The sequence below is a fragment of the Ictidomys tridecemlineatus genome, chromosome 13, assembly GCF_052094955.1.
Source record: "Ictidomys tridecemlineatus isolate mIctTri1 chromosome 13, mIctTri1.hap1, whole genome shotgun sequence".
Classification (NCBI taxonomy): Eukaryota; Metazoa; Chordata; class Mammalia; order Rodentia; family Sciuridae; genus Ictidomys; species Ictidomys tridecemlineatus.
Window position 1 is genome coordinate 46,081,461 of NC_135489.1, and position 16,620 is coordinate 46,098,080.

At 41.5% G+C, this 16,620-nt stretch overlaps 1 protein-coding gene across 8 annotated transcripts in view; it reads left to right on the forward strand.

The window, feature by feature from the left end:
- Positions 1 to 16,620, forward strand: part of Slc35d4 (solute carrier family 35 member D4) — a 120,973-nt gene that overhangs the window by 16,625 nt on the left and 87,728 nt on the right. For 7 of the 8 annotated variants that reach the window (XM_078030263.1, XM_078030264.1, XM_078030266.1 and 4 more), the window contains exon 4: positions 10,283 to 10,364. The exons of the other annotated variant lie outside the window; for it this stretch is intronic. In XM_078030263.1, the coding sequence (XP_077886389.1) occupies positions 10,283 to 10,364 (82 nt within the window). The remainder of the gene's footprint in view (positions 1 to 10,282; positions 10,365 to 16,620) is intronic. 8 annotated transcript variants of the gene reach the window in all.

Genomic DNA, 16,620 nt, shown 5'->3' on the forward strand with positions numbered 1-16,620 from the left:
ACAAGTGATTTAATTTAATTAGTCTTCCTCTCAATAACAACAGTTCTATAATTTGTGCCAACAGACTTTTGTTAACTTTATGTAAAATGCTTTATTCATCAGGGTTCTTAAGGAGGGTAGTGTGCATGCAAATGAAAAATAAGCCCCTGATTCAAACAAGATGCATATTTGTGCCTGCAAATCAGTTAAGGAAAATTTCACATCACCACAATTTCCAAATCAGACCCCTTGGCAAACGTCCTTCAACATGGTAGGATCTGCAAGCCATCCAGCTAGGAGCTGCTGGGAAGCCTCACACACACACACACACACACACACACACACACACACAAATGCACACACACATGTTCACTGGCTCAGCAGCTCCCCAGAGGCCCCCACACCACAGGGACCTGAAATTCTGCCCGAGCCACCTCAGGATCTAATTCCATCTTCCCTCCTTTGTGGGCAAACTGGGCAATGAAAGAAAGAACCAGCCCGGGAGGCCCAGATGGCTCCCACTGATGAATTTGAGGTGGAGAAAGGGGCCCTAATATCTTCCTCATGTTCAGGCCTTTGCCTCTTAGGATCAGATAGTTGGGGCTGTCAAGGAGGGCAGGTCAATGGACCTTCCTGCAAGAAGATTCTGTAATCACTTCTAAACTTCAATGCATGTATCTTGAAACAGTGATCGTACTTTTGGGGGATTTATCCTGAATATAGGGAAAACATGAATCGAGAAGAGAATATATTCAAAGATAATGGTACAGCATTAGAATAGTAAGAAGATAGGATCAAATTAAATGTCCAGCAGTATGTGGGTATTCAGTTATTAATAAATTGAGGGTGACTTTTTTGACATGGGAAGATTTTAAGTTAAGCAGGTTATAAAACACTATGGACAATAGGCTTCCTTTTTTGTTTTTTTTTTTTGGCACCAGGGATTGAACTCAGGGGCACTCAACCACTGAGCCACATCTCCAGCCCTATTTTGTATTTTATTTAGAGACAGGGTCTCACTGAGTTGCTTAGCACCTACTTTTGCTGAGGCTGGCTTTGAACCCACAGTCCTCCTGCCTCAGCCTCCCAGGCCACTGGGATTACAGGCCTGTGCCACTGCTCCAGGCTTAGGCTTCCATTTTTTGTTGAAGTGTTTATAGATGTGCACTATTTGGAAGGACACTGTGTCAGTTTTTTGTTGCTGTGACTAAAATTTCTGATATAAACAACTTGCAGGAGGAAGGATTTATTTTGGCTCACATTTTCAGTCTGTGGTACCCTGGCTGCATTGCTCTGGGTCTGAGATAAGGCGGAACATCATGCAGAAGGGCGTGGCAGAGAAAAGCTATCCAGCTCATGCAGACAGAAAGTTCTTCTTTATGTTTTAATTAGAGACAGGGTCTTGCTGAGTTGCTTAGGGCCTGGCTAAGTTGCTAAGGCTGTTCTTAATCACTATCCTCCTGCTTCAGCCTTCTGAACCACCAGGATTACAGGTGTGCACCATCACACCCAGCAGGTACTAATTTTTAATAGGCAAAAGAGAGATTCAGTTATTATAGAAAACAAAATAACTCTCCACTCCATGATTCTAAGTTCATATCTATTGAGGAAAAAAAGTATGCTTGTTTTTTTAATGCAGTTCATCTTTTTGTTGTCATGGTTATAGGTTACAACATGATTATTAATAAGTGTTTATTGAATTTGAAATTATAGAATTCCCCATTAGGGCCATTTCAAAGAGACAGATGAAGGAGATAGAGATTTTTTGCAGTTATCTCTGCCCTTTAAAACTGAATAGCTATGTGGGCACCACCGTGCATGCCTTGTAATCCCAGTGGTTCGGGAGGCTGAGGTAGAAAGATCACAAGTTCAGGGGCAGCCTGAGCAACTTATTGGGCCCTAAGCAACTTGGCGAGACCTTGTCTCTAAATAAAATAAAAACAAGGGGGAGAATGGGAGAAATTGAGGAACGTTGATTGGGCAAAGGGGAGGGAGGGGAGGGAGGGTGCATGGGGGCAGGAAAGATGGTGGAATAAGATGGACATCATTACCCTAGGTACATGTGTGACTGAACATAGGGTGTGACACTACATCATGTACAACCAGAGAAATGTAAAGTTGTGCTGCAGTTGTGTACAATGAATCAAAATGCATTCTGCTGCCATGTAAACCTAAATAAAATAAAAAATAATTAATTTTTAAAAAGGGCTGAGGATGTGTCACAGTGGGTAAGTGCCCCTAGGTGTAATCCTCAGTACCCCCCTCCAAAAAAAAAAAAAAAACCTGAATAGCTGACAGCATTAGCACTTCTGATCAGAGCAGAGTCTCTGAAGGTCTTGCAAACATCAGAGGAAGAATGGAAGTGATGACCAAGACTGGATTTTGTTGCTATTGTCTTCTCCTTGTAGTAATCTAGAGAGAGAAAGGAATTTTTATTACAAAAGGAAAACATGGTGATTCCTCAGCAAATAGGCATTATGGATGTTTGCTGTATTCCAGACATTGTTCAAGGTGCTGGGGACATACAGTGCACAAACAGAATCCTTGATTCACAGAGCTGACATTCTAGCTGAAGGAGGCAGACACCACACAGATGAAAATGTAACTGTACAATGTCTCTTTGCCATTCAGGACAGAGGAAAGTAAGGCTGGGCAAGGAAATGGGTGGTATGTGGGTGTCGGAAGGTTGTTATTTTACAGAAAGTGGGTGAGAAGACTGACTGATAAGGTGACATTTGAATAGAGATCTGAATTCATGCAGGTGGGCCATGCACTTGGTATCTGTGGTGAGAGGGTTCCCGAAGACACACTGGTAAGCCCTGAAGTATTCGGCATTTTTTTATGATGAGCAATGAGGCCAAAATGCATTTTTAATTCCATTTGTAAATGAAAACGTTATCTTGTGTGCCTTTCCCCATTTCCAAGATTGTTTTCCAAGAAGAAAGTCATAACAGTGAAATTTTTCCATCAGAGTATAGGAATTTTTAAGGCTTCTGATAAGTAGTATATATGTATCTTTCAGAGAGATACTAGTTTATATCTCACAGATGTACACAAGGGGTCAGTTTCATGATCCATTATATTAGGCAGTAAATTTTTTAAAAAATGCTAGTTTCTTGGGGAAAACTTGCTATATCTTTAGTTAAAGCTAATCAAATGCTCTTTGATTATTAGGGGACTTGAATGATCTTTTTTATATGTATTAGTCATTTGTAGTGTGTGTGTGTGTGTGAATGTGTGTGTGTTTGTGTGTGTGTGTGTGTGTGAGAGAGAGAGAGAGAGAGAGAGAGAGAGAGAGAGCGAGCCCACACAAAAAATTACTGCTTTGTCTACTGTTTTTCTTTGGGGAGTTGACTTTTGCATCAATTTGTAAACAGTCATTATTCATAAAAATACTAACCTTCAGTCTGTTTTCTATGTTATCAGTATTTTTTCTGATTTGTTAATTAGCTGTCAATCTACATTATGGTGTTTTGGGCCCTTACATTTTATGTGGGTGGATGTATCAGTCTTTAATGACTTCTGTCCTTGGAATAATGTGTTTAAAAAAAAAAAGCCAGAAGGGGAGCATTTATGGAGTGTTGCTGTGTTGACTGTGCTATGCACTGTCCCCAACACCATACATTCATTTTCTTGTCTAGTTTTCTCATTAGCCCCTTCTAAGCTTCATCATTCCCATTTTATACATGAAACAAGTGAGTTCTTTCAACCTAGCTTTAGAGTTGGGACGGGGATCCAGGTTTGCCTGTGATGACTGTTAAAAACTTTAGATCAAGTAAATTTAGCAGAGTTTATTTGAGCAACGAACAATTCATGAGCTGGACAACACTTAGAACAACCAGAAGAGATTCTGCATAGCAGACAGCAAGCTCTGAATGCAAAAGTAAAGAAACAACTTGATTGGCTATAGCAAGGCATCTGCCTTGTTTCAGTATAGTTCAGTGGGAGGTTCCTACTGGTATAACCAATGGGCTGGTGGCTGCTTGTGATTGGCTGAGGTTCAGTTTTTTGTTGTTGTTGTTGTTTTTACTTTTCAATCAGTTTCAAGAAATGTCTCCAAGTTAAGCGGTTTGCTTACGTAAGAGCTCTGGGTACAGAGACAACCCCAGGCTATGGCCTTCTTCTTATTTGCTTTAAACTGCAAAGGCCACATTCTTCCCACTACATGCAACCCCCTGCACTGTACTTGTGCATCCTTTCTGTCCCCATGCTTAGATGACCTGCCTTCTGACAGAAGAAGGGACTCAGTCCAGGGACATGCTGAAACTTTGTCCATCTGTTAGAGCTAGCGGTTAAAGTTACTCAGCTAATTGCTGGAATGTTCTTGGGAGCAAGAAAATAAATTATACTTTCAAAAGATACTTTTCAAAATATTTACATAGCCATGTGAATATTACAAGATTATACTCTCCTGCATGGGAGGCTGAGGCAGGAGAAACGCAAATTCAAGGCCAGCTTGAACGACTTAGTGAGACCCTATTTCAAAATAATAAAAAAGATTGGGGATGTAGCTGAGTGGTTGGGCACTTGTCTAACATGCACAAGACCCTCGGCTTAATATCTGGTACCAAACAGATAAAAGAAAGTTGTTTGGTGGATCTCCCTGGAGATTAATACTCAGTTTTAGCAGAGCTAGCTAAGATGTTAAGTGATAGTTTCATTGCTTCCTGAAGAAAAAATTGTTTAAAAAAAATATTTATGGGATGACAGAAGCACAAAGGAACACCAAACTGGTAGCTCTTGTCCTTAGCTCATCTCCACACTGGAGAAGCAGGGGAGACCTAGTTGTTATGAATTTTATTTGCACCAAGCCTGAGCCCTTAGAGTGGGATAATGCTTTAGCAGTCATGGAAACCCTTTAAGCCAGAGGTCCAAATTCTTATTCTTGAAACAACAACTGTCAGTAGTTCTTCAAATTATGTAAATACAGCTGTGGGCCAACTCTCTCTTGCAGCAGATTCTGTCTGTCTCCTTAATACACCCACCTTCTGTCTTTTTTTTTTTTTTTTGGTACTGGGGATTGAAATCAGGGGCACTCAACTACTGAGCCACAATCCCCAGCCCTATTTTGTATTTTAGAGACAGGGTCTCACTGAGTTGCTTAGTCTCGCTTTTGCTGAGGCTGGCTTTGAACTCGAGATCCTCCTGCCTCAGCCTCCAGAGCTGCTGGGATTACAGGCGGGCACCACCATGCCCAGCTCCTTTCTCTCTTGCCATGGCTGCTACAGTCTGTTTATTACCTGACTTTCCCACTTGCTGGTAAATTTCATAAAAATAAGGCCTTGGACTGTTTAAAGAGCTGTACCTTTAATGACTAGAATACTGGAATATAACATGTGCTTAATAAATGGTTAATGAATATCTTAGTCTGTTCGGGCTGCTATAAAAAAATACCATGGACTAAGTGGCTTATAAACAACAGAAAATTACTCACAGTTCTAGAGACTGGGAAGTCCAAGATCAAGGTGGCGGCAGAGTTGGTATCTGGGGCTGACCCACTCCCTGGTTCATTGATGACGACTTCCCGCTGTGTCACCAAGTGGTGGGAGGGGCAAGGGAGCTAGCTTTATGAAGTCTCTTTTATAAGGGCACTAATCCTGTTCATCAGGGCCCTGCCCTTATGACCTAATCACCTTCTGGAGACCCCACTTCAGGGGTTAGGATTTCAACAAATGGATTTGGAGGAGGTCAAGATATTCATACCACAGCAATGAAGAATAAGCTTGTGACAGAGCCTTTCCAAACCACAGGAAACTCTTACCGCTGTTACTAATGAACTTGAAGAAAATATATTTGAATTTTAGTCTCAAAATTGAAGACTGGGGAATATAGGAAACATCAACTCTAAGACAAATTTAATAGTATATTTTGGATTATTAGAAAACAAGGGAGGCTCCCCAGAACCTTATAGCAGTTGTCTACTTTACATCTTTGTATCCCCTGAGTGAGATGATCATAATTTTCAAGACAACTCATGATTTCCCCCAGTCAAGCCTATTTTGGTTCCCTTAGCGTACTACCCCAATGTCATTCCAGTCTATTCTCTATACTGTAGCCAGAGCAACCTTTTCAAAACTCAAGTCGAATCCTGTCACACTCTCTTCACCCCTGGGTTTATCCCTTCTTCTACTCAAGCTAAGCTTGTATTCCTCTAATTTTTCTGTTGTTACAGGGCCTTTGCACATGCCATTTTTATGTCTAGAATGCCGTGTCCCTTGCACTGCTCTAGCCCCCAACCCCTGTACCCAATTTAACTTTGGCTTTCATTTCAAACGTCACTTGAAATGACTTTAAGAGGTCTGATGTCATTAGGGTACAGCATAGTCTTTTAGTCTCTTTTGTAACATCCTCCTGCCTCAGGATATATTTTAGTTATTTTATATAAGCAAGACATACAGTTTCTATCATTGGAAGGCTTATATTGGGAGCTGGGGGAGACATTAATAATATATGCAGAAGTTCCTTTATCTGACTATTAGATAGACAATTAGTGGGTTAATCAAAAGTCAAATACATCAGGGAATTATCTTTGATAGAACAATCTATTCATTTTGACTTAAAACATAAATATAAATATGTATGTATGGATTGTTAACTGGTATTCTCTCAGGTCTTTTGTTGTATTAACTATACCTTATACTCTGTTGTTTTTCATTTGGGATATGTTCTTAAAAAGTTGAACAAGAAGCTGTATGGTGGCACACACCTGTGACTTGGGAGCCTGAGGCAGGAGGATGGAGAGTGCAGAGCCAGCTTCAGCAAAAGCCAGGTGCTAAGCAACTCAGTGAGACCCTGACTCTAAATAAAATACAAAACAGGGCTGGGATGTGGCTCAGTGGTGGAGTGCCCCCGAGTTCAATCCCCAGTACAAAAAAAAAAAAAAAAAAAAAGCTGAGAACTTTGAAACCATAGAAATATAGAATCTTTGATTTTTAGTTATTTTTCCCTTTTTTCCTACCCTCTCACACTTGCCTTACCCACACCTGTTCTGGCAGCCATTTTCCCAGACACTCATATTTATTATTATGAATGCAGCTGTGGGGTTATGTTGGCGTGCGTTGGAAGAAGGCAGCTTCACACTGGTGAGCACCCAGGAGGGCCAAGGAAGGGCCCACAGCCAATGGCTTCTTCCACAGGTGGCCCCAGTGCTCCCATGAGTGCATGCTGCTTTGCCCTGTTGGCCGTGAGTGAGGGGATTGTGGTCAACACAAGCCCCAGTGCCCTGTGCCTGGTCCCACATTTCCCAGAAGTCTGTGTGTTTGTTCTGGTGGAAGTTATTTCCTTGTGTTTCAGGGCAGAGGGGTTAAACTGCAAGATGTTCCCTAGGTTGCTTTCTTTTCCTCACGTCCACAGCCCCTCAGATTCTCTGGTATCTCTTGGAGGGTTTGACTCAGCAGGCGTTTTCTTTGTTTATTTTAAGGGGGACTTCGAGTACAAATGTCAGGGGCTCTACTGACCTTACATTCCACAGTGCCGGGTGTGCTGCAGCCAGACCAGCTGCCGTTTCACGTGGTGCACCCCAGACTTCCTCATCAACACTCTGCTTGCACCATAGCCCGGGGCTCCTTCCAAGGACAGCAGGTCACAGGCCTGTGTCCCTTCTCCTGTGATCCATGCAAGCTTAATGTCAAGTGGGAGTCAAATAATTAGCTGCTTTATCTGCTACTAAATTTCTGTTGTGTTTGCAGCTTATCTGTTTACATGTCTGTGTTTCTCCATAACCTATGAGCCTCCAGAAGGCAGTGTGTGAAAGGGGCTTTAGAGCCAGATGGACCTGGATTCAAATTCTGGCTTTGCCATTTACCAGCTGTTCTAACCATAGGCAAATACCTTTAAAGTTTTTGTGCCTCTGTTTCCTTCTGGGCACAATAGGGTAATAATACAGATGCACCTTGACTTACAACCCAGTTATATCCTAGATAACCCCATGGTAAATTGGAAATACTGTAAAAAATGCACTGAATACATCTAACCAGCTCAGCATTATAGTTTAGCCTTGTCTATCTTAAACGTGCTCAAAACACTTAACTTAGCCTCCAGTTGGGCAGAATCAGTGGAGACAAAACTTATTAATAATAAAGTGTTAAATATACATGTAATTTATTGAATAGCACATTCAAAACGAAAACCAGAAAAGATGTATGAGCTTGCTGTTAGAAATACTGGGGTGCCACCAGGACTCAAAAATATGCTTGGAGTAGCTCAGCCAGGCCCGCTTTATATCTGCAGAAGGGTGTGTGCCTCAAGCAAGCACGTTGGCCCCGGCAGTCCCGTTTTTATCCCTAAGGCTGCACTGCCCCTTGCTCTGATAGGAGCAGCTTGGGGTTACAATCTACGCAATTGGCTATTTTAAAAATTGGGGCGGGCACAGGACAGGGCGATAGTTAAAATGGTTACAACTGAATCTCCAAATGGCTAGGATTAGATCTCATATCCCAATTTAGATCTCATTTCCCGATTAAGACTCAACACTATATTCTGAAAATGGACCACTAGACTTTCTATTTCTCACAATGCTTTGACATCATCATAAAGTTGAAAGGTTTTAAGTCAGGGACCATCTAGAACAACTTCCTCATAGGATTTTTGTGCAGATTTTTAAAAGATATAGCATAGAAGTGATTTATCACAGTGCCTGGTTTGTCACAAGCAGTCACTAAAGGTTGACTGTGAGGCTGCTGCTCATATTCAAGTCCCAGCACTGTGTTAGTTTCTGTAAGTATTGTTGAGTGAATTGATGTAGTGAGTAAGGTCTGAAGTACTTGTTAGCACCTGGAAGCATTGAAATGCCAGATCTAGATCTGGTCTTGGATAGGGTGCCTGCCCCTGCCCATAAAATGAAGCCCATCTCTTGAGCAGGTACCATTCCAGCAGAGCAGTTCACTGAGTTGGGGTTATTGTGGGATTATTGTGTTATACTATGTGGTAACAGCATCACTTATTTTATTCATTGTTTATTCGTTATTAATGAAGAAGATAGGGGAATGGGCCCCCAATGAGGCTTCTCTAAATGAACAGGTTGTTCCTTGAAATCAACCTGTAGAAACATTCCAAATTTATCTGCAAACTCCTTGTCCTGGGGCAGCAGAAAAAGGGAGGTGGGACAGATAGGAGTGAAGGCTACAGACTCAAGGACTAACCAATTGGAATGTTTCAGGCTGGTCCAATAGCTGTCACACTGTCCCAGTACCTGATGAGCATAGATATTGACCAATATAACTTTTCCAATACCTGATTAGCCTAGATATAGACCAATTAGCCTTGAGACTTTTTCAATACCTGATAGCATAGATATTGACCAATAGCTTTGGTACTTTTCCAATACCCAATTAACATAGTATTGATTAGTGCCCTTACCCAGTAAGTCCCTAGACTAGCACACTTAACTACAGTCCCTGTTGGGCTATGTCTCTCCCTGGGGAAGCTCTATTTTCTTCTCACTTTGATAAGTCCTACTCTTTTATACTCATGTGTCCTTGTCTGTGGTTTTTCATTCTTCCAGTTGACAAGACAACCTGGAGAGAAGTCACTGGAAGGCAGCTGGGGTCTGCTGTAACACTACAGCAGCAGAGGCTGAAAATGCGGTTTCTTTTGGATAACTTTGGGAACCTGAATTAGTGCATCAGACGCATTTCTAACAGATGGGGGAAGCAGGTTGCAACCTTAAGTGTTATGCATTGTATGTAAAATGAGGATTTTGCTTTTCTTGAGGAGAACAAGATTCCACACGGTAATGAAAAAGCAGTTCCTGGTATGTCCACAATTGAATCAAAGAAATGCACCCTTCAGAAGTCCTTGAAGATTCCCTGAAACAGAATTCCGGCAATGCCAGGTTAATGGTTGAAGTCAACATATGATCACCTTGTAGAAATTCTAGAATTTATTTTTAAAAATTCATTATTTTTATTTTAGTGGTCCTCTTTGTTGTGATTCCATGGAACTGTGTGATATATCCTAGGTAAAGAGTCTTTTTATAATTTTACTGACCAAATTAAAATCACCAGCCTTGAAAAAAAAATCAGATTTGTTTTGTTTCCTGGACTGCAGCAAGCCCTCTCCCATTTCCAACTGTGGGGTCAATAGTACTAGATAGTTGGCACAATGACAGGGCTGTAGAAAGGACATCTGCCTCTGTGGCTCTCACAATGAATAAAGACCACATCTCACTTAAGGAGTCCATCGGGGATATTCAGACAATCCCTGTGGCTGGGATTGGTGCCTCTGACACCAACTACCTTTTTTTTTTTTTTTTTTAAACATAAAGCAGCAAAGATATTATTGTGGCTTTTCCTCCTCTTTTCAGATCTGATGTTTTGACTTGGCTTCCTGCTTCAATTCTGTTTGTGGGGATAATCTATGCTGGGTCCAGGGCTTTGTCCAGACTGGTAAGTATTAGAGATTGGGTTGGAGAGGGATGACCCCTCTCTCCCCTTCGCCTTTGCCTTTTAACATACTGCATGTGGCATTCATCTCATCCATGGGTTGGGGGCAAAGCATCAGCTTTAGTAATGGTAAAGCTAGATTGGAGAACAAGTCTTGGGTCTGAGCCAACAAGGGACATTACCCCTGCTTTCACTGAATTGAAAATAATCTGAAAATCAGAAAGGGCCAGCTTATCTTGCAAGGATGTAGCCATTCAGGGGAAAAGCAGAAGAGAAGCAACAGGCTTTGCTTCCACAGCTTTCAGTGGAGGCCAGCTCTCCACTTGATTGAGTTAGGTTGTCTATGGGGGAAGGAGGGTGGGGTGGGGGCTTAGTCTGCTCCCTGCTTCTGAGGAACTCGAAGAACCCTGCCTATTGGTAACATGGTGCAGAGGATGCTGGCCTCAGTCATGGACACAAATGCCTGGTGCAGAGTTGATACCCAGTACATGGGGATGTTAGTAAAATAAATGATCTGTTCTGTTTTCCCACCCTCTCCCCCCAGTACTGAGCTCCTCAAATGTAGGAACTATGAAAAACAGAGCTGCTTCCAGATCCCTTATTTAGAATTGCAAAAATTTATTTGTCATAAAGAGAAACCATCATTGATGGAAGGTGGCATAAAAATCAGGAGTGGCATTAATGTCTGCCCCCACTCCCAGGGCTGCTTGCCTGGCAAGTGTTCTGCCACTGAGCCACACCTCCAGTCTTCCTGCTCCCCTTTAATACCCTTCTATTTTTTTTTTGTTTGTTTTATGGTACTGAGGATTAAACCCAGGCTTGTTCTTTCAGTAAGCTGCACCCCAACCCTTTTAAAAACATTTTTGATTCAGTCTCTAAATTGCCCAGGTTGGCCTCAACCTTGCAATCCTCCTGCCTCAGCCTCTCAGGTGGTTGGGATTAAAGGCAAATACCACCCCTGGCTTGTCGTTTTTGTCAGAAAATGTCTGTGTTCTGACTTTCAGAAAAATGAATTTGCAAAAGAATTCTTTTTATTTTGTTTGTTATATTAGTCCCTGAGATTTCAGATAAAACAGTAAAAACAAACAAGTAAACAAAATCCACTTAACTGGGTAACAATGTTGCAAAATAGTAGTGGAGAATGTAATTTTGAAATTAAATCATCATTTTTCTTTCCTAATTCATAAGCTTGAGAAGATGGAATGATACATACAGTGGGAGAAACTTACTGGGACGGCCTAAGAACTGACCTGCAGTGCATGTTGGTGCTCAGCCCAGAACATGGAGCTGCTTTTCCATCAGGCTGGGTTCCATCAGGCCTGTGGGGCTCCTATGTATCTGCTGCCTCACTTTACACCCTTTGTCCAGCAGAGGGCGAGTATCTTCTCCTACAACAGAGAGAGGATTTGATAGAAAAAAAAATCGTTGCTCAAAGGCTTTTAAAACTTTTTCCTAAGCTCCAGATAATTATGGATGCCAGAATTTTGAAGGTTGAATGAGAAAGGCATTGTACTCATAATACTTTCTGTTCGTAGAGTGCTTTTGCATGGTTTCCAGAGTATTTCCTTTGTATCTTTTTCTGTGATTCTCATAATCACCAAACAAGTGGTGGGCGAGGCAGATACCAGTTAGCTGACACAGGAAGAGATGTTGGTGTGGAAAGTCTTGCTAACCTCCCTCTAGTCCCAGGTAGTGGCAGCTCTTCTGGCTCCCCACCTTTTGTTGTTCCAGATTTGTGTCTTTAGGACCAATGCATAGGATTTTCCCCCTTCTGCACTGAGGATTGAACCCAGGGGTGCTTGCTCTACTATTGAATTATATCTCTGGCCCATTATTATTATTTTTTTTAAAATTTTGAGACAAGGTCTTGCTAAGTTGCCCAGGCTGGCCTCGAACTTGCAGTCCTCCTGCATCAGCCTTCTGAGTAGCTGGGTTTACAGGCATGTGCCATTGAATAAGCCCAAAGTAAAAGCAGTCATGCATAACTTTAGATCCTTTTGACTGCATGTGTTAGAAAGCTTACAAACTAGTCTAAACAAGGAAATTTAGCAGTATAAATAAAAATTGTAGGGTAGAGACCTACCTGAAGTGTGGCTTGATTCAGGTTCAATGACAGCTTCTTTCAATGTTTTTCAGTTCTGTTCTCTGTCTTAGCCCCATTTCACAGCCAGGCCGTCCCCTCTTAGGCTTACTTTCTTATAACTGAACTGGAGACAGTCTTACTAGTAGTTCCTATATGAGTTCCAGGTTTCCCTTGGATTCAATCAGTCAGAGCCATTGCCTATCCCTAATCTTAAAACTAGTTGGGAGGATGGAATTATGTTGATTGGCTGGCCCTGGATCTTGTTTCCTGAAACAACTGCTGTGGTGGAGAGGTTGGGAACACTGACTAGCCCTGGCCATAGAGGATCCCCACCTGGATCCCATAGACGAAGAAGAGGGTGTGGCAGATTCTCAATAGAGACACCACCACAACAGCAAAAAAAGGGACATGGATATGAGGTGGGCTGAAGTCCATTGTAAATATCACTCTAGCGTGGCTTTAGGTAGATGGGGAGTCCTGTAACCTAGAACAATGTTTCTTGGAGTGTGATCCACAGGTGCACTGATCTTTGAGCTCCTTGTCACCTGTGAGAAGATCGCACCAGGACATACATCAGCTTCAGCACTAGACACACTTGTTTCATTGAGTGTCTGTGGCTGCTGCTTTTTAACAGCAGAAGAAGGAAGTAGTGCATTGATTTACATGTTCTGTGAGCTCCTTCTCTTCTCCTGTACCAGCAGTGGAGTGACTTTGACCTAAGAACAACCTTCTTTAGCAGCAAAGAGAAGCCACTCAATTTAAACTCTTTGAACCAAGGGAAACAACCCAACTCCAAATATGCCCAATTAGAGTGAGAGGAAGATGGGTGGGAGACACTTACTATTGTTTTTTTTAGCAAAAGGATTCAATCCAGCATCTTTTCTTTGTTTTTGAAGTTCTTTGTTTTTACACAGTTGCTTCCTAGGGTGGGTAAACATGAGGCATTGGTACAGTTTGTGTTGGATAGAAAACAGGCGTCAATATGCTGTTGCCAAGCTGTCAGTTTAATGAATCCATAAGGAATTGGGGGGAAAATACTTAATTAAAATCTGTGGGTGTGTTGTTATGCAAAACACTTTCAAGGTAGCTCTTCCATGAAGACTCCGTGATGTGGCAAGGCCGTGAAGTTCTGTTCTGATGTGCAGCGCCCAGGAGGAAGCTGGGCGACCTCTGCAAGGGCCCTGTGGAAAGAGTTCTTTGTGGATTTTTCTCCACCTTGAACTCACAAACAAATGATACGTAGAGTTAAATATTATTTTTGTGGTTATCCATTGAGAAAATATTTATTTGGGACCTACTGTGTGCTGGGGCTTAAAGACAAAGAAGACCTGGTTCCTGCCTTTGAGGAACCTGAAGGGATGAGAGGCAGTGAGAGACACACGGCTCCCCACAGGGGCAGCCACTGTGAATTCTCAGTGTCAAGCATGTGCTGGGCGCTTCCTGTGTTGCCAGTTTGGGTGTCATATGAGGTTGAACTTCCTCTCCCTTTGACACAGCTGATTCTGGCCTGCCTGCCCATGCACTGCATGACGTCACAGCGGTGATGGCTCCGATGGTATGAGTGCCAGTCTTTGGACAGTACAACTTTGACATTTCATTGTCACTTTCATTATAATTTTCTGCCTTAAGTCTTCTCCCCTAGACCAGGTTATCTCAAAGCCTGTGCTGGTGAGTGTTTAGGACAGATATACAAATTCCTACATGAGTGAGCCTGCTGGGGAGAGGCCATGGTGCTGGTGATTCACCTGCTGCTCAAACCATGTCATTTTCTTGCTTAGGGAAGGCCAGGGTCAGCAGTTGGAGAGACTTTGCAAATCTTGGTTGAGGCACCTTGACAGGGCTGGAATTGGTTTTCTTGCTGACCTCTTTGAACTTGATCTTTCCTAACTGCTTGTCATGGTTTGTCTCTTCCATGAGCTCAGCAGCCACTCAACACATTGTGGGTGGAGATGAGATGGAGGGAGGTGTTGATGAAGGACATGCATCAATAATTAAATCCATTTGGAGTGAATTACTCAGTTAAGCAAGATGGAACTTGTGGGTCTCCTCTGCCTTTGGTTCCAGTATCACATAAAGGAACTTGGATCCACAAAGGAAAGAATCTTAAGTGTTGATGTTGAAAGGAGAAGCTGTCCTCCTCTTACTGCTGAGTAGGGGTTGCTTTTCTTTTTTCATATTGTTTTCTCATCAAGGCTGTTGCAGTTCAGTCAATATACAAGGATCACTTTGTTCAATCTACACTGATTACTTTTTAAAACATGGGCTTGGCAGCAATTCAGTAAAACCCTCCCAAGATTTTCATTATCTTCTTGCTACATCTAAAAGTGTTTCCCATAATCTTATAAAAGATTATGGACTCTGGGGAAAATATTTATGACATTGGATTTGACAGTAATCTCTTGGCTATGGTACCGAAGGCATTGGCAACAAAAGAAAAAAATAGACTAACTGGACTTCATTAAAACAATAAACTTGGGTGCATGAAAGGATATTATCAACAAAGTAAAAAGGCCACCTACAGAATGAGAGAAAATGTTTGCAAACTACTTCTCTGATAAGGAAACATTATAGAGACTATAAGATGAACTCTTAAAAATCAACAGCAAAACCCAAACAACCTATAATCCCAGTGGCTCAGGAGCCTGAGGCAGGAAGATTGTGAGTTCACAGCCAGCCTCAGCAATGGCGAGGCACTAGCAACTCAGTGAGACCCTGTCTCTAAATAAAATACAAAATAGGGCTGGGGATGTGGCTCAGTGGTTCAACCCCTGGTACCAAAACATACAAACAGAAAACACAACAAACCCAAACAACTTGATTAAAAAATCTACAAAGGACTTGAATAGACATTTCTCCAAAGATAATTTATAAATGGTCATGGAGAGATGATCAACATCATTAATCATTAGGAAAATGTCAATCAAAACTATGAAATATTTGTGTGCAAGTATGAATATGTAACAATGAATCCCATCATTATGTACAGTTAAACTGCACTAATAAAAATATGGAAATTAAATAAATTTTACAAGGAAACAAACAAAAACCTATGAGATACTACATACTCATTAGGGGGTTAGTATAAAAAAACCCAGAAAATAATAGCCATCAACACCATTCATTTCTAAAACTCTTTTCATGTTGTAAAACTCAAAACTCTGGACCCATAAAGCACTAACCCCCCATTGACTCCTCCAGCCCCTGGTTAAGTATCACTTTATTTTCTGTCTCCATATAAGTGGGATTATTCAGTGTTTGTCTTTGGGTTAGGATGTGGAGAAATTGGAATCCTTGGGCACTGCTGTCAGAGGTGTAGTCATATAGCTGCCATGGAAAATGGTATGGTAGTGCCTGAAAATTTTTAAAATAGAATTATCATATGATTCATCAATTCCACTTTTGGATATATACCCCAAAGAATTGAAAGCTGGAATATGAAGAGATATTTGTGCATCCATGTTCATCTGTTATTCACAATCCAGAAGATAGAAGCAACTCAAGTGTCTACCAGTGTTTCAATAAACAAAATGCAGCAACACATACAATGATATGTTATTCAGCCTTTAAAAGGAAGGAAATCCTGTCATATGCTTCAACATGGATGAACCTCGAGGACTTTATACTAAATGAATCAGCCCGACACAAAAAGACAAACACTGAATAATCCCAATTTTATATGGAATACTTAGAGTAGTTACATTTACGGAGACAGAAAATAGAGTGACTTAACCAGGGACTGGAGAAGACAAGGGAGGGCAGGTGTTTAGTGTTTTATGGGTTCAGAGTTTGAGATTTACAAGATGAAAAGAGTTTTGGAAATGAAGGGTGTCCAACAATGTGAGTGTATTTAATGCCTCTGAACTCCACATTTAAAAATGGTTAAAGTGTTAAACTTTGTATTCTGCACATTTTACCACAATTAAAAAAATAAAAACATTTAAAATCCCCAGAAGAACTTTTTTTTTGGGATTATATGAAAAGGAGCTGATAATGTGTTCTTATTGGTCTCACTAGCACTCTTTGGGGTGCTGTGGAATATACATATTTAGTTTAACTGAATTCGGGTAGAAGTGTAAGAAAAATAGCAGTTCATCGAAACCAGGACTTGAATAGCCTAACGCTCCAGGCTAGGCTTTTGTGCCAACCAGAGGTTTGTTGCCTCCTGAGACCTTTTCT